We start from the raw sequence: 12,668 nt of genomic DNA, 5'->3' as shown, positions 1-12,668 counted from the left end.
CATTCTAACCGGCATGCACTTCCTCAAGTCAGCCGCCTGTGGGCGCCGCCGGCGCTGCATGAAGTTGATCACGCCTATAAGGAAGTTGAGTTGATGAGGTAACTTGTCAACACAACAATGGAGGTATGTGTATGGGAACATGTCACATTAACTAGCACATATCAGTTTGTTATATAAAGTTGGTTTTAGATTGTAGTTGATACGAAAAGTAGCAGTATACAGTTTGCTGCTTTCTTGCTACGTTAGCTACTTGCTAACTAGCAGTATATTTTTAAATGCTAAGTAGGCTACTAGTATAGCTTTCTCGCTAAACAGTTCAGTGGTGACACAGTGGTCTGGGAACTTCCTGGTTAGCCTTGAGAGGAGAGGCACACCTGTTGAAATTAGTTAGCCAAGAGTGCTAGCTGCCAAGCTATGTTATATTTTGTTAGTAAGCCTAGAATGACTGGTAGGGCTTGCTGGTCACAGTAGCAAAGTTAACTATTTAGCGAGATTAAATAGCTATTTAGTGGCGTGCTATGTACCAGTTAGAAAGCTAGCAAGGTTAACTGTCACCTTTTGTTGCTAGCTAGACGTTACTCATACGCTATATTAAGGCAGCTAGCAACTATGTTTCTACTACATACAACTAACCAATTTTTGCATGGCTGCACTAACGTTAGCGAGTTAGCACATTGTCAACAACTACCTGGCGCTACTATGTCGCTTCCTGATTACAGTATCTCTAGTCTACAGTATCTAGAAAGTATAATAATACTGCTCGAATAGACTAACTTAGCCTAGAACTAGCTATAGCTACCTAACGTAAACGTAGGGATATGTACAGATCAGTAACATTTCATGTTGTAAGGCGGTGCACATCCTTGGTCCGCTGTGTCAGTGCTTCTGTTGTATGTTATGGAAAGGTAATGACCAATCCGGAGGACATCTCTAAACTCTACAGAGAGTTGAGTCTCTTCCCCTCTCTGTCCCGAGCCGACGTAGGGCCCGTCATCACCTCCCAATACGGAGGAAAATACAGCAACATCTACACAGGTTTGTGTTTTGTCGTCTGTCTGTGATTCTGCATGTTAGTGCCTGTGTTTGTGTGTCTGACCTTTTCCAATGCATGTTGTATGTTGCCCCAAATTAAAGACTAGGGTTGCCAAGACTATTCTGGTTGCCTAAATATCTGTCAGTAGTATCTGGGAAAGCGTATGTTTTCTGAACCATAGCAAATAAATGATATAATTTCATATTGGGCTGTATATTGTATTTGGGGTTACATTTTAAAAGCACACGCACACCACGGGGCCTGCAGTTCCACAGAATCACTTGCTTGTGCTTTTAGGATACATCATCAATGGTTTGATTCCATGTCTTCCCCCAGAATGGAGTCAACGTGACCTGGAGAGGAATGAGAATGTCAAATTCTGCCGTCAGTACATAGTGTTTCATGATGATAAGTCAGTGGTGTACTCCGGCCCCTCAGGAAACTGCACGGAGACCAAAGGAGAGTACGTGGACGTTTTGTCAGTTATTTCACCAAATGTTAAGTGTCTTGACGTCACATGTCAAAGGCTGTAGCATAGAAACAGATTTTTGGAGTTTAGATAGTTCTATGAAACAGACATAACCAGCTTATTGCACTGCAAGTTATTTGTTGAGAAGTAATTGTTTTTATTTAGATTGTGCGTGTATTAAGGTTAGTTTGCTCCCTATCTCTACCAGGCTGTTGAGTCAAGACTCTCCTTCTGGTGAGATGAAAGCTGTGGTTCGAGAATGCTCGGTCAAAGGAGAGGACAAACAGTTTCTGGAGGTGAGGGCGACATGGTAGCCGTATTTGTGACTGAGTTGAAAAAGTAGCTTTTTTCTTATTTACATTAAACAAAACAAAAAGAGGTGTTGATCTTTCACGGTGGAAATAGTTTTTGTAGCATCACAGGATCAACTCTGTTGAGTCAGTAATATTTTGCAATGTGCTCATATTATTCTGCCTTGTGTCTTTGTATGATTTAACTTGGAACTGTGAAACCCCCTGCCCCCTCAACCCTTCAGGTCTGGAGCAAGAACATCAAGGTGAAGAGCATCAACCTGACCGCCCTGAAGAAGCACGGGAAGGTCTATGAGGATGGTGAGGCCTGTTCTGGAACGTTATTTAAATCCTCCCTCATTCTTACCTTCTAAACAGATCACTCATCACTCTGACCATAAACCTCTGTCATCAGAGCGCAGGCTGACGACTTGTGTATTACTGGATGTCGTTTTAACTCTTAAATAATAGCAAGGGTTATCTTAGACAGTTGTTTCTTTACTTTGGCTTGTGTTTCAGATCAGTTTGGCTGTCTGGTGTGGTCGCTCTCCGAAACCCACCTGCTGTATGTGGCCGAAAGAAAGAGACCCAAGGCCGAGTCCTTCTTCCAGGTCAGGAAATATAGAAAGTCAAAAAGGCTAACAGGTCAAACACGAGTTACCAAGTATTCAAACCCTGGGCTCGCTGTGTCTTTGTGGGTGTACAGACAGAGCCTCCAGAGTCCAGTTCACTTGGGGATGAGGAAGACGCTATGAAAATGGAAAAGAAGGAAGTCACTAAGGTAAACAGGAAATTCAACTACGTATTGAACACGTACAGTACTAGTTTCAGCCTCAAGGCCACATCATGTGATGGTGTTATAACAGAGTGTTTAGCCGGATTGGTTTCTCTACTTGTATGTGTGACTCATTCCGGCAGGGGGAGCAGTTTGCTTTCTACGAGGACTGGGGGGAGACCCTGGTCAGTAAGAGTGCTCCTGTGCTGTGTGTGTTGGACATCGAGGGCAATAATGTCTCTGTGCTGGAGGGACTTCCTGAAGACATCTCTCCTGGACAGGTATGTGTCTGTGTTGCGTTTTCACTCAATGACTATATTTCGATGGCTGGACACTTATTTGCGGCATTTCTGTCCCTACCCTGCAGGCCTTCTGGGCTCCAGGGGACACTGGTGTGGTGTTTGTGGGCTGGTGGCACGAGCCTTTCAGACTTGGACTCAAGTTCTGCCCCAACAGGAGGTGAGCGCTTTGTATTGCTTGTTAAAGACTCTGGGGCAGGAGTTGTTGAGTGACAGCTCCCCTGGCCTGTTGGAGTACCTCTGCAAAATGTTCCAATGCTAATGTCAACACTGGTTATGTTTTCATGCTCTCTACCCATGCATCACTTTGAAGGTCTTCCCTATTCTACGTGGATCTGACCGGGGGGAAATGTGGTAAGGGGTATTATGTTGTCTAGTAGTATACTACTAATATCATACCTTCCCTGTCTGGTTTCAATAATCCATTAGACATGTACGTATCTCACAAGTTCACCACTTCCTCCAGGTATTTGCATTGATTTCCCTGTGTGTGTGTGTTTGTGGCCTTCAGAGCAGCTGTCGTCAGGCTCCAGTGCAGTGTGCTCCCCCAGACTGAGCCCAGACCAGTGCAGGATAGTCTACCTGGAGTGTGCCGTCTACGGCCCCCACCAGCCCTGCAGCAAGCTGTGTGTGGTGAGGCGGCTCTTCCACCTTTCTCTCAACTGCACCTGAGGTTATCAGTTCATCAGTGTTCTGTCTGAGCTTCCCAGGAACCAGACCGACAGGGTTTAGTGTTCTCTACTTGAGACTGAGACCCTGGATTGACTGTGCTTTCCTGTGCCTGTAGTATGACTGGTACACCAAACAGACTTCGGTGGTGGTGGATATAGTCAAGCGACCAAGAGAGGGTAAGGAACTGTGTGTGTGTGTGTCAGCATGTTTGAACAAGTAAGTGTGAACCAATAAGTGTGTGTATGTACTCTGACGTCTGTCTTTGTGTGGGCGGGTGTAGATGGCTTTGCCGGTATCTACACCTCCAAGCTGTCCCCCTTGTGCTGGTCAGCTGACAGCCAGCGCGTCCTCCTCTCCTGCCCCCAGCGCAGCCGCAAGGTACGCACTGTCACCACGGAAACACCCCGTCACCACGGAAACCCACCACCAACAGTGGAGCCCGTAGCTCCTTCTTGTATTACAGAGAACTGATATTGGAACAAAGTGTCTTGTGACGTGAATATATTTGGTTTGATTGGTTTCGCACTGTGGCAATCTGTGGTTGGTAATGTGTCATCACTTCCAGGAGCTGCTGTCAGTGGACACGACCACAGGGGCTGTCACCTCGCTGACGTCATCGAGTGAGTGGGTTGTGTTTACCTTAACTTGCCTGCGTCCTCCAAGTCGTTTCTGGCCTTGACTGTCTTCATGCTGATATTCTACATCTGCTTTTGCTTCTCCTCCTACGTAGACAGACAGAACTCTGCTGGTTTGGTCTGCCAGCTCATTTATTCTTGTGTGTGTGTGTGTTCCCTGTATGTAGAGTCGGACATTGGTAGCTGGTCGCTGTTGACCATTGAGAGGAACCTGATGGTGGTCAGCTGTTCTGCCCCCAACTGCCCCCCCAACCTGGTAGGCCTCATGTTCACCTGCTAGGCCTCATGTTCACCTGGTAGGCCTCATGGTCACCTGGTAGGCCTCATGGTCACCTGGTAGGCGTCATGGTCACCTGCTAGGCCTCATGTTCACCTGCTAGGCCTCATGGTCACCTGGTAGGCCTCATGTTAACCTGGTAGGCCTCATGTTAACCTGGTAGGCCTCATGGTCACCTGGTAGGCCTCATGTTAACCTGGTAGGCCTCATGGTCACCTGGTAGGCCTCATGTTAACCTGGTAAGCCTCATGTTAACCTGGTAGGCCTCATGGTCACCTGGTAGGCCTCATGGTCACCTGGTAGGCCTCATGTCTTCTTCTCAGCAGAGGGAAGGGTGCTTGAACAGTATGACTTACACTACTTAACTTATGAACGTTCAAATGTGAAGTAGACAGCATGTGTTGTTTACAAGAGCTTTGTTCCACACTTTTGAATTGAGCCCATCTTGAGGCCTTGATATGGTCTCCTGTGTTTAGAGAGTGGGTTTCCTGCCACCGAGTGGTTCCAGGGAGGAAGTGACATGGGTTACTCTCGAAGAGGCTCAGACACAGCCTGACATCGATTGGCAGATCCTGAACTTCACCCCGCCCTCAGACCAAGATAACAGCCAATACCGTGAGAGCACCCTACCACTTTTGTTCTAAAGAATGGATGGCTTAAATCTCCAGTTTTGTTGTGGGTTCAGTGTCTTAATGGGTTGAAAACTGATGGACGCTAACATGATCTGTCCTGTCGTCTGCAGCTGGTCTGGACTTTGACGCCCTGCTGCTGAAACCAAGAGACATGAAGGAGGGTCTGAAGCTGCCTCTCATCGTCACACCTCATGGTGGGTCACCTTAGTGTGTGTGTGTGGGGGGCATAAGTGTGTGTGCATGCTGAGTATTCATCATCTGTCTCTCTCACAGGGGGTCCTCACTCAGTGTTTGTGGCACAATGGCTCCTCTCCTCCTCTGCTCTGTGTAGGATGGGCTTTGCCGTGTTGCTAGGTGAGTGGAGATCCCTCCATCACATCCCTTCATACTGGAGGAACTCTTGTTTGACCTGGGTGTGGAACCCAGGCACCAACAGCATAAGCCAAAGACTAGACAGAGTGTTTGTTTAAGTGGATGAGTAGGTCTCTCTCTCTCCCTTGTTCACAGGGAGGATGTCACTCAGAGGAGATGAGCTTGTTAGGGGGTCAATTCAGGACAGCGGCAGTGTGTTAGCGTGTGCCTGTTGGCATGTGCGTCTTTTCTGCTGACGCGTTTTGAATGACCACCACTAGACATCCTTACAGTAGGCAGTTAGAACAGAGCTTCACCTGTCTTGACACGAGGCATGCTGGGCTTGCTGTTGTTTCAGTGAACTACCGGGGATCCATCGGCTTCGGCCAGGAGAGCGTCCTCAGCCTGCCCGGCCTCGTGGGCTCTCAGGACGTCAAGGACGTCCAGGTGAGGAGATGGGGGGACCTCATTCACTGCAATCTGTTCAGAACATTGTCTTTTTTTTTTTTTACTCTCATGTGCTTTCTTCACAGTTTTAGATTCAGAATAGTTCCAGAATAGAGGAAATGGGAAGGGGAAAAAAAGAGGAAGACATCTGTGAATGTACTTTAACCTGTCACAATTTGGTTAAGAACAGGGTTTTTTTTAATTACCTTTTTTTTTTTTTTTTTTTCTTTCAATTTTTTTTCACTATCATGTGCTCTCTTCTCAGTTTTAGATTCAGAATAGTTGTCGTTTTTTTTCCTCCACAATATTTTTACTTTCTCATGCTTTCAATCCCCCCCCTCCATTTTCTCGATCATGAGCTCTAATTTAGTCTCACTGTTCTATCTTTTCTTTTGACACTAGTTTGCTGTTGAGAGCGTATTAGAGGACGCTGCGTTTGACAAGCAGAAGGTGGCAGTTTCAGGGGGCTCCCATGGCGGTTTCCTGGCATGTCATCTGATTGGCCAGTACCCAGAGTTCTACAAGGCTTGCGTTGCTCGCAACCCGGTCATCAACTTGGCCTCCATGCTTGGCAGTACTGACATCCCAGACTGGTACACACTTTGATTGGTATTTTTTGTATGGGTCAGAGACACTCCACCATTTTACATGTTAAATTTTGTAGGTTAAAGGTCGTTAACGACCGTCGTTTATCTGTCAGATCTTTTTTTTTTTATGAGCATCCTTAGTACTGATCTCAGGACTTTTTAGGGGGGGGTTTGGTGGCTGCTTACAGAGGTGATGTCTCCTGCTTCTCTGGAATATTCAACTGTTCACACACAGGCTGGCAGCATCAGGGTTGTGACACATTCAGTTTCTAACCCCTGCTTCCTGTAGAAGTGGTTATTTTGGTTTTTTTGTTCTGTTCCTTGTGACAATGTGTGCCTCTGTACTTGTGTGAGCAGGTGCATGGTGGAGGCTGGTTATGACTACAATCCAAACTGCCTGCCAGATCCTGCTGTCTGGAAACAGATGCTTGACAAGTCCCCTATAAAATATGTCCCTCAGGTAAGCTGGCATGAGAACCACACACCACATGGCTATACAATGAAGCTTCATTCCTCTCAGTGAAATCCCTCAGGATGTGTGCCCTGCCTGAGTGTGCCCTGCCTTGAGTGTGCCCTGCCTTGAGTGTGCCCTGCCTGAGTGTGCCCTGCCTGAGTGTGCCCTGCCTGAGTGTTCCCTGCCTGAGTGTGCCCTGCCTGAGTGTGCCCTGCCTGAGTGTGCCCTGCCTGAGTGTGCCCTACCTGAGTGTGCCCTGCCTGAGTGTGCCCTGCCTGAGTGTGCCCTGCCTGAGTGTGCCCTGCCTGAGTGTGCCCTGCCTGAGTGTGCCCTACCTGAGTGTCCCACTGCATGTGCGCTTGAATGTGTTCGTATTGTAACTGTGTGTTTGTGCCTTCTGGGGCCCAGGTGAAGACTCCTGTGCTATTGACCCTTGGAGAGGAGGACAAACGTGTGCCAAGCAAGCAGGGCATGGAGTACTACCGAGCCCTGAAGGCCCTGCAGGCTCCTGTGAAGTGAGTGGGGGGCGCTCTGCTGTCAAGCACACCAAGTAGTTGTGGTGAAACGCTAGCTCACCCTCAGCCCCTTGGGACTCACTCCTACGTGAATGGCTGTCTTTCAGGTTGCTCTGGTACCCAGGGAACAACCACTCTCTCTCCAAGGTGGACGCCGAGTCGGACGGTTTCGTAAACATCGCCCTGTGGATGACGCAGCACCTGGGTGTGTGACGGCGTGGACGGGAGGCGGCGTGACGATGCTTAAGCGGCTTGCGTGTGAACGCTATGAGCAAGCGCACCTGCCGAAAACTATTAGTGGCCAAAAGGAGCACTGAGTTTGGGGGAACTGAACCTAAATGCAATGACTTTATCTGCACTAACTCTCCAGGGGCTTGCCTGTTTCATCTATTTGTTTCGTTGTCATTTGGATTGAATCACAATTCCATTAGAGAATGTAGTAATATTCTTTTAATTTTGTCAAAACCAAAACAGTCAAACATATTTTGGTGAGGTTTGTAATTTCATTAAAATTATTATTTCTTCCAAGGGCTTTTGTAGGGGTACCACCATTCAGAATGAAATATGTTATCTCTTTTAAAATAGCCTTAAAGTCTGATCTATACATGATTTGATTGTGGGGACATACACTATTGAAAAGATATTGTATTAATGAAGATGTACTGTGTTGGGTAAGGACATTAAAACCATCATTCATATTTAAATAAAAAAGTTGAACCATTATTTTGTATTTTTTGTTATTGTATTTTTTGTTATGTTGTATTTTGTGTTTTTTGTTGAACCATTATTTTGTATTTTGTTTGTCGTCTGAAGGAGGACTAACTTTTCTGATGACAGGGTTTATGCCTCTGTCATTTCTCAATGATGTGTTAAATGACGCGTCTCAATGGAAATTGAGAATTTAATGAATGAAGTTAGGAGCACCACTAGTACCCAATACATGTTATTTCTAGATAATCTCAGTTCGGATACTGTTTTTCTCTACTTTGTCTTACAGGTTGCAGTTAGATAGGGCTTTAGAATAGTCAAGATCGTGTTTAGAGGGTTCAATCCCTCCTTCTGATTAGATATGAGCTCATTTTGTTAACACATGACAGGTTACCACAGACTCTCACTTCTCAATAGGCAAACTAAACCATTGGATGGTAAGTACAGTAGATCAGAACAACCGAGGGGCTGTTCTGTTCCAAACACTTAATACACGGTGGATGTTCAAATATCTACAACAAATTTCTGAAATTTGCAAGTCAAAGCAAAAGAAAGGTGTTGTTGTTGATGATTATTCCAAAACAATTATGGTAAGTGTTTTGTTCATTTCTCTTTTCTACTGAAGGTAAACACTTTCATGTAATTTAGTTTACATACAGTAAAATGTCTAAATTGTTACAGTAGTACATTTGAGCAAAATGTGTTCATTTATATCTGGGCACTTTGTATTTCACATCAAAATCAATTCAAGTGGATGTTTTAGCATGTGACCTTTTTGGCCACTGGAAATCAATATGTACTGTATAGGGAACCATGAAGGTAAATCTACCTGGAAAGATATGTATTGTATTTATTTGCCAGTTACCCTATCTTTTTGACTTGATTAAGGCCATTTTCTCTTTTTCCTCCCTCTGCCCCGCAAACATTAAGTTGAAATGTGATTTATGGTTTAGTGCATGATGTGTTTGGAGGGACATTTAGACAGCCTGTAATTTGTTTTGAAAACAACTGGCCTCTCAATTTGCACCACAGCCCTAAATGCCTTCATTGAAATGTTCCTCCCATCGTTAATGTTTACTTCTGTCGTTACAGGTTATGGATTATGTGCACCTACTTTGTCTTTGTCAGCTTTTACCTGTGGTTGGAAGCATAGATCCCAGGTTCTTCCCCTGCGACAATGAAGTGAACCGCACGCACGTAGACTGCTCTCAGAGGAAGCTCACTCACATCCCCTGGATCCAGTCTCCCTCTGTTACGTTATTGAATTTGAGTCATACTGAGATCCAGAAGGTCAGGGGAGTAGCTTTCTCTGGTGTTCCAAATCTACAGGAGTTGGACCTCAGATGGAACTGCCTCCCTGGTAGTCTACGGGATCTGGGGAATCCGTTATGTCAGATGGATATCAACAAGGAGGCTTTCAGAGGCCTTAAGAAACTCAGAATACTGTATTTGTCAGGGAACAGCCTTTCTTCCCTCCCCTGGCTGCCCACTAGCCTGGAAGTTCTGGATCTGGAATATAATCACTTCTTTAACATAAGTGAACCCCTCGGTACTCCAGGGCTTAAGAAGCTGTTTCTTGGTAAGAACTGTCACTATCTCAACCCTTGCAACCAGTCGTTCCACATCAATGAGAGAGTTTTCAATGAGCTAAGTAACCTGATAAAACTTAATCTTGGCTTTAACAATATCACATCCATCCCTCTGGGGCTGCCTCTCTCACTAAAACAACTGGATCTGAGGGAGAACAAGATCTCTGAGGTTGGCGATGAGGCATTTGTTGGGATGACGAAACTTGAGTGGCTTAACTTGGAGTGGAACTGCCAACGATGTGATCATGCAGCCCAGCCCTGTTTCCCTTGCCTTAATAACAACTCCTTAAAGCTACACAGAAACTCTTTACAAATCAACAACAGCTCACTCACGTTTCTCAGCCTAAGAGGAAACTCTCTGCGTACATTTCCGGAGGGCCTCTTCAGCTCTTTGAGACAATTAAAAAGGCTTGATATCTCTGACAACTTCTTGTCTCATGCCATACGTAATGGCACCTTCTTTCAAGAGCTGAGTCAATTGACCTGGCTAAGTCTCATTTACAACTACGAACCAAAGAAGACATTTCCTAACCTGGTGCTCTCAAACTATCTGAGCCAAATCACAGACTTAAACTATCTTCTCCTTAGTGGGAATTTTTTCCTAAAACTCTCCAGCAAAAGCCTTGCAATTCTTACAAAGCTACGTCACCTTCAGAGCCTAGAGCTGCGAATGAACTTCATAAAGTCCTCCGACCTAACTGCTCTTGGACAGTTACCATCCCTGAGAAAGGTAGACCTCTCCCAGAACCTTTTGAATTTCCTTCCAAAGTGTACCAACAACTCCATGTATCAGTTGCCTCAGATGTCTGCGAATCAAAATGGCAACACCAGGGTGGATGATCTGAACCCACCTCCCATGATCTGGGAGAGGCGTGAGCTATGGGCTCCTCCAAGTCCAACAGCCCTCACCGCCATGACAACACAAGACGTGACAGAGATATCAAAGGAAGATTTCTCTCAGATCCGAACTATTTGGGATTTCAGGATACAATTCTGCAATCAAAGCTTGACTTTTGACCTTTCTCAAAATGTCATTACCTCAATAAAGGGTGACATATTTAAGGGAATTGAGAGGGCTGTTTGTTTGGACCTCTCCTACAACTATATGAGTCAGGCTTTAAATGGAAAACAGTTCATACATTTGGACAACCTTGTGTACCTCAACATGGCTCACAACAGGATTGACTTTTATTATGAAAATGCCTTCCAGGAGTTGAATGCCACATTGAAGGCACTAGACCTAAGCAACAATGAGTTTCACTTCCTGATGAGGGGCATGGGCCATCGCTTCGGCTTTATAAATAACCTACCCAGTTTAGAAGTGCTAAGTCTGGATGACAATGACATTGGGATGCGAATAGATAAAGCTCTAAACAGCACTTCCCTTAAGTACCTCTACTTTGCCGGGAACCAGCTTAACATCATGTGGAAGACAGGAGACAACTACCTTGAGTTTTTCAAATATCTCACCAACTTAGTATATCTAGACATCTCCAGGAACCAGCTGAGGTCCCTTTCACAAAAGGTTATTTGTAATCTGCCACAAAGTCTCAGAGCACTGAGACTGAGCGATAACCTTTTGAACTATTTCCCATGGGAGAACATCACAGTACTTAGCCAGTTACAACACTTCAATATCAGTAAAAACCGTCTCTCCAGCTTGCCTAATGTAGTCATACCTTTTAGATCGAACTTTACTGTCTTAGATTTGAGCTACAACTGGATTAGCAAGCTTCCAGAAAAATTCTTCCGAAAAATGGAGGGCTTGCGCTATCTCTACCTAAACAACAATCAACTCAAAATACTTAAACATCAGATCTTGCCTGCCCTCATGGGAAACGGTAGCAGCCTCAAAACACTCACTCTGCATGGGAATCCATTTGTTTGCTCATGTGACACAGCCTGGTTTTCAGACTTCCTGCGGGCTAGTCCGGTGCACATCCCTCGCCTCACGACGCACGTGCAATGCGAGTTCCCAGAGTCCCTGCAAGGGACCAACTTGCTGACTATGGACCCACGCTCCTGCCCGGAGATTTTCGGAAGGGTGTCGTTCCTCTCCACCTCCTTCCTAGTTTTGGTACTCACTGCTCTGCCCCTCTTGAAGCACCTCTATGGCTGGGACCTCTGGTACTGCTTTCAGTTGTTGTGGGCCGGACACAAAGGCTACTCGCAACTACCAGGCAGTGATTACGACGACCACTATGATGCGTTTGTGGTGTTTGACACTGAGAACCAATCGGTGAGGGACTGGGTCTACAATGAGTTGACCGTCCACCTAGAGAATGGAGGTCGCAGGAGGTTCCGTCTCTGCCTGGAAGAAAGGGACTGGCTTCCTGGCTTGTCCTGCATAGAGAACCTCCATAATGCAGTGTACAGCAGCGCAAAGACCGTGTTCGTCCTCACGAGCGGTGGGACTGGGAGTGGTGCAAACGTTAGTGGCATGATCCGCCAGGCGTTCTTCATGGTTCAGCAGAGGCTGCTGGATGAGAAGGTCAGCAAGATCTAATATATTTTCTATTAGTCCACATTTTGCCTGTCATACGTTATGTTTGTGGTGTTGCTGCGTGTAGTGTTTTGCAATCGTATTGTCTATTAGGGGATTCAACATGTCATGTATTTTTCTGTCTTAAAGGTGGATGTGGCAGTGCTGGTTCTTCTGGATGAGGTGTTTCCTAAAATGAAATATCTGCAGCTGAGGAAAAGGCTGTGCAGAAAGTCAGTGCTGTCCTGGCCCAGAAACCCACGAGCCCAGCCCTTATTCTGGAACAGTATGAGAGCAGCGCTGTCATCAGACAACCTGCAATCCTATGACGGCAATATGAGTGAGAGCTTCATGTAGTAAACGTAATGAATTTAATTGCATTTTTTTAAATCAAAAGGTTGTTTTCTTTCTTTAGATAATCATTTGTTTCCCCAGCTGTGTGAAATAAAATAA

At 45.6% G+C, this 12,668-nt stretch overlaps 2 protein-coding genes across 2 annotated transcripts; both read left to right on the top strand.

Annotated features, from left to right (window-relative positions):
* Nucleotides 1–38: 38 nt before the first annotated feature.
* Nucleotides 39–8,159, top strand: apeh (acylaminoacyl-peptide hydrolase). The gene is made up of 23 exons (XM_047040574.1): nt 39–123; nt 906–1,035; nt 1,370–1,496; nt 1,711–1,798; nt 2,038–2,113; nt 2,312–2,403; nt 2,499–2,573; nt 2,711–2,848; nt 2,935–3,026; nt 3,180–3,220; nt 3,378–3,499; nt 3,654–3,714; nt 3,819–3,916; nt 4,104–4,158; nt 4,341–4,429; nt 4,927–5,065; nt 5,193–5,276; nt 5,356–5,436; nt 5,792–5,880; nt 6,283–6,473; nt 6,825–6,927; nt 7,330–7,436; nt 7,544–8,159. Exons 1-23 carry the CDS (start codon nt 118–120, stop codon nt 7,647–7,649), a joined length of 2,190 nt encoding a protein of 729 aa, XP_046896530.1. The 5' UTR covers nt 39–117; the 3' UTR covers nt 7,650–8,159.
* A 2,374-nt stretch (nt 8,160–10,533) lies between these two features.
* tlr9 (toll-like receptor 9) lies at nt 10,534–12,667 on the top strand. Its single transcript, XM_047040075.1, is given in 3 exon segments — nt 10,534–10,701; nt 10,703–12,224; nt 12,366–12,667. Coding segments are annotated over 3 exon segments (1,818 nt in total). The 5' UTR covers nt 10,534–10,612; the 3' UTR covers nt 12,573–12,667.
* The last annotated feature ends 1 nt before the right edge of the window (nt 12,668 follows it).

This window comes from Hypomesus transpacificus, chromosome 18 (genome assembly GCF_021917145.1).
Source record: "Hypomesus transpacificus isolate Combined female chromosome 18, fHypTra1, whole genome shotgun sequence".
NCBI lineage: Eukaryota > Metazoa > Chordata > Actinopteri > Osmeriformes > Osmeridae > Hypomesus > Hypomesus transpacificus.
Note: the sequence above shows the minus strand (reverse complement) of the source record. Positions and strands in the feature narration are given on the sequence as shown.

What these genes read in the sequence shown, in the direction of transcription:
- apeh (XM_047040574.1), top strand. An exon ending in AGGACGTCAAGGACGTCCAG is followed by an intron (nt 5,881 to 6,282) that starts GTGAGGAGATGG and finishes TTTTGACACTAG; the next exon opens with TTTGCTGTTGAGAGCGTATT. An exon ending in CTATAAAATATGTCCCTCAG is followed by an intron (nt 6,928 to 7,329) that starts GTAAGCTGGCAT and finishes TCTGGGGCCCAG; the next exon opens with GTGAAGACTCCTGTGCTATT.